Genomic DNA, 5085 nt, shown 5'->3' with positions numbered 1-5085 from the left:
AGTCATACGAATATTTTGATGCATACGAAGTTCTATAGAATTCGAATAAGTTTTAATGTTAAATCTGGAATTGAAAGCCAGAAATGATTAACTTCAAAATTTCTCTTTAAAACAAATTATAAAATCATTCTTTTTGCTGAATTATAAGATAATTCTTAATTTATTTATCTCATGGATTAGATTTTAACTATCCGATATTTTTAAGTTTTAAAATAAAATTAAAATTTTCAGAATTATTACAATTTTTATAAAACTGAAAAGATAAGATCTTGTTATAAATAGAATTATATACGTTCGTTTTATTTAAATTATCCACAGTCTATTGTGTTCCTTGTTAAAAAATTTCATTTTAGAAAAGTTGAGAAAAACTTAGAGATTTGAAAGAAATATTGCAAATAAAAAGAAAGTTTATCATCTTAATTCATGATCATGTAAGTATATATAAATATATCCATTTCATCTGAATCGAAATATTCTAAAATATAAAAAATATTAATATATTAATTATTATTATTATATATTATATATTAATTTATTAATTAATATATAATAATTAATAAATAATATAATTATTATATATTAATATATTAATATATTAATATATTTATATATGATTATTTTAGAAGCTAAAACAAATAAAAAATTGGTATATAAAAATATCGATATATTTATTAAGTACATATTCAGCGATAAGAGTTGCAATTTAAGTTAAGTGTTAGATAAATCAAGATAATAATAAAGTGACAATAGAATAATCTCATTGCATTCACCTTTTTTTATCTTATTTTATTGATTTGCATTTATATATATATATATATATGATTTCTATTTTTAGGATATTGAAAATTTTAATATCAAATAAAGTTTATTTTGTAGGCGGCACATAGCAATAAAATAATAAAAATAATAATCAAGACCATTTTAGATGTGATCATAAAAACTCAGATTGCTGACAAGTCTTAGAATCAAATTCCAATTTAATTGTTTTTTCTTTTTCTCATTACTGTATTATTATTCAAATTATTCAAGTTCTTGTCTTTTCTTCTTTGTTCTTTCTTTTTTGTTTTTTCTTTTTTGTTCTTTCTTTTATATCATTGTATTTATTTACAATGAATGAAACAAAAAAATTAGCTCACATTTTTATATGAGGAATTGAAAAAAATTGCTTACAGCTAGAGTTTAATAAATAATCAAAAGAAAAGAAAAATAAAGAAAAGAAGAAAATATTGGCTAAGTGTACAACGTACCGTTGCTGTTTCTGCAAATACAGGGCTGTCTGGTTGATTTGTTCTCCAGTTTCACTGGCTGACCTTGACTCGGTAGGAAGGCCTCCCGTTTCTTGCTGGTGGCCTGGACGATCTGGTTGCCAGTTTGGCCTCCTTGTACTACCATTGTGCTCGTAGTCGAGCTCGTAGGGCACGAGGTGCCATTCACAGTGACCGAACATCCGGTAGTCGAACCTGTCGGCGACTGATATTCCTGAAGCAATACTCCTGTCGTCGGTACCACGTTGCCTGTCGAATTCGGTGATGAGAAGCTGTTGATCGTTAGCGTGGGCGCATTCCCGGTTACCAAGGACAGTTGAGGAGAGAAGGTATTCTGATGCAAGCCTCCTATTAGCGTGAAACATTATGATATCAATAGAGTGATGATTTTCGGTTATAATAATAAACTATATATTGAATTCAGAGATTGGATGGTTAAAAAATCAAATCTTTTTAGCTTAACATGCTTTTTCGGACACTTATCGCTATAGATTTTATGAATTGTTGAATTACCATTCGGATCATTTAATTAAATTTGGACAATTCATAAGTATATACTTGTGATATTTAAATTATTAAAATATAAAAATTATAGAAAATTATATTAAAATACAGATTATAGAAAAGACAGAAATTATAATTTTTTTTGTTATTACAAAAAATTAAAGATATTTAAAATGCTCAAATAATTTTAAATTATCACAAAAATTATTCATTATAATTTTTTTAAAATAAGAATTATGAAATTATATTTATTAATTATGGAATAGATTAATCCTAATTAGTTAATATATATATATATTCATAAAAATATATATATTCATTTTAATTGTTATTGATATAAGAAATAATCTTAAAAGATTTTTTAAGATAAATAAATTTCTTTTTAAATTAATATATGAGTACTTTTGCGATTCATTACATATAAAATCATTTTTTGTCTGATTGTATCAATTAAGAGACATCCTGTATTTTCATAAATATAATTATTTAAATTAATAATAAATTACATCGAATTCAAAAGATTTCCGAAAGCAAATATAATTAAGAATCAAAGGAGCATATATAAATTCTAAATCCTTAAAATTTCTTAAATCCTTTTTCATATCTGAGAATGTAAGATATTTAAAATTTGAATTTACGTTAATATGTCAGTATAAATACAGCCTTAAAACACCTGATAAAACGTTGAATAACTTTGTCAACTTCCGCTGATCGAAAATTATTCTAGCATTTATGTGGAATTAGTCAACAATCGAGTGTCGATTAAATTCTTTTCGAACTTGAATGCGTAATTTTTCGTTACATTATTTATTCAAATTAATCAATAAAATTAAACAAGAAAAATTTCATAATTTTGCTATCTCGATAATCATAAAATAAATGAATCGAATAGAGTTTTTTCATTTGCTTCTCATGATTTCAATCTGCTACTTATAGAATGATATCTTTTAAAAGTAATATTATATTGCTAATAGCTAGTTAAAATTTATTTAAAATTTAAATTTTATATATATTAAAGCATCTTCGATATTTTCAAAGCAGTTATAAAAATTTATAATGTTCAAAATCAAACAATTTTAAATTATCAAATTTAAATTTGATAATAATATAATATTAAAAAAAATGAACGTTTGATATCTTTGAGTTATCGATTGGATTTTTTTAATTAAATTTTATTTCAAATTAATAATTATAGAAAACAGATATATAGACAATATATTTCAGACGAAACAAGCTTCTTAAATATATTTTTCGTTTTTATTCGTCCATTGATATAAAAAAAATTTGTGATATAAACACAAATTATAATAGTTTTATAATCAAAAAAAAAATTTTTTTGTTAAATTATTTTTTCTAATTTTTTCAGAGTCATTATTATTTTTTTATGAAAAAAAAAAATATATATATATTTTTTCGCATTTTGTAGTAGATGAAAAAATATATTTAAAGAAAGAAAGAAAGAGTAAGAATTACTATTTATATCAGAAAATGTATCTTTATTAATGAAGTTATCATTTTGAATACATAATAACAATAGATTCGAATGTTATTCTAATAATTTCATACAAAAAAATTATATTGTTCGTTTTCAAAATCATCTGAAGATCATTTCATATTTCATTTCATATTTTTTATATCATAGAAAACGAAAGAAGTATTTGTTTGGCCTGAGACTCCAGTCAAAAGTTTTTAACTTTTAAATATTTAAATTTTTTTCATTAAAATATTCTTCATTAAAATTTTAAAATGTTTTTCTTTTTTAAAATTCAGGATGTCATGAATTGTCACCTGAAAATTTTAGTAACTTGAAAATGAAAAAGAAAGAAAAGAACTCATATATATGAGTTTAAAACTATATATATATAATGAAATATATTTTATATATATAATTAACAATAAATATTTACTTCCATAGAAATTTACTTTTATAGAAAATTTAAAATAAAAAAGAAAAAATGAAAAAAAGTGTTGCATATTTCTTAAAATAATAATAGCTTATGTGCTGTCATTCTTATTTATAATAATTTAAAGTAATTTAAAATATTTTCATTATCATATTATATACTTTTATTATAAATTAATAGAAAGTTAATAATGAGAAGTTGTTCTATTAATCCGGAAATATTTCTAGTAAAATCGAACTTCGGAGATTAATTTTAAAGCCGTATTAAAATTGAAGTTTCTATGCGAAAACCAGACAAATGCAATTACAAGCAAAAGTGTTAAATTATTAATAAAAATAAAGTTTTGAATCTGAAGATTTTAACAGAAAAATATTAAAAACGTATTTTATTCAAATAATATGAAATAAATGTATAATATGAAATAAATATATAAAAATAAAAAAAAAATATATAAAAATGTTAATTTTAAATTGCCAAATTTTCAATACGAAATCTTTATTACAAATTTTAATTTTAATCCTATAGTTTTTTAAAATAATATATCATATATATAAAATAATATAATTATCTTATTTGTACAATTTTTTTAAAATTATTCTATTTTTTTTAGTCCAATTCCAATAAAAAAAAAATATTCTTATTTCCTAATTGGACAAAACACTCACCATGATGAAGATGATGAAGACCGGTCAGATTAAGAGTGTGCTGGGTGTGCTGCGTGTGTTGGGTGTGTTGGGCATGATGCAAACTTCCTACGTTCACACCAACACCTTGAAGACTGAGCGCCTGTTGACCCGGAGGAGCCAAACTAGCCAAATTCTTGGCCAGCAGCTCGAGCTGCGTTACAGGGACAGGACTGTACGGTGATCCAGGAGGTGGCGTCGGAGCACCCCAAGTGTAGCCACCTACCCCGACCCCAACAGCCGCGGAAAACACGCTTTCTGAAACTACAGAATCCAGCGATTAATCGATCTGCTATTCCAATTCCAAACCTTCTCTAATAGGAATAGGGCATTTCAGAATCACATAGCCAGTTTGATCCACGTCAATTATTTGCCGGATAAGATTGTACGTAAAATATGCACAAATTGCAAATTGTTTCTTGGCAATAATAAAAAATCTGTAATTATTTTCGTAGAAAATTTGTATGTTGAATTTTTTTCAAAAAAATAAACAAATTATGGTGAAAGTGAAAATTTAAACATATTTAAAAATATCTGCATTTTGTTTCTGTTTATGTGATTTTATTTGAATTTTAATTAGAATAAAATGGAAATAAGATAGAAGCAATGAAATTAGTGAAATACAACTCTTTGTAAATTAAATATACAGTTTAATAGTAAATATTATAAATATTATAATTTTAATTCTTAATATCAAATAATATTTTATTTAATAATAATAAAAATTAA

At 23.3% G+C, this 5085-nt stretch overlaps 1 protein-coding gene across 1 annotated transcript in view; it reads right to left on the bottom strand.

Annotated features, from left to right (window-relative positions):
* Positions 1-1171: 1171 nt before the first annotated feature.
* The window catches only part of LOC102677544, a 27171-nt gene continuing 23257 nt past the window's right edge, over positions 1172-5085 (bottom strand). The window contains exons 5-6 of the mRNA XM_006607746.2: positions 4339-4620; positions 1172-1613 (exon numbers count right to left, since the gene is read on the bottom strand). Coding sequence (XP_006607809.1) covers positions 1231-1613; positions 4339-4620 — 665 coding nt within the window. The 3' untranslated portion in view covers positions 1172-1230. The remainder of the gene's footprint in view (positions 1614-4338; positions 4621-5085) is intronic.

Source organism: Apis dorsata, unplaced genomic scaffold (genome assembly GCF_000469605.1).
Source record: "Apis dorsata unplaced genomic scaffold, Apis dorsata 1.3 scaffold_17, whole genome shotgun sequence".
Lineage (NCBI taxonomy): Eukaryota > Metazoa > Arthropoda > Insecta > Hymenoptera > Apidae > Apis > Apis dorsata.
Note: the sequence above shows the minus strand (reverse complement) of the source record. Positions and strands in the feature narration are given on the sequence as shown.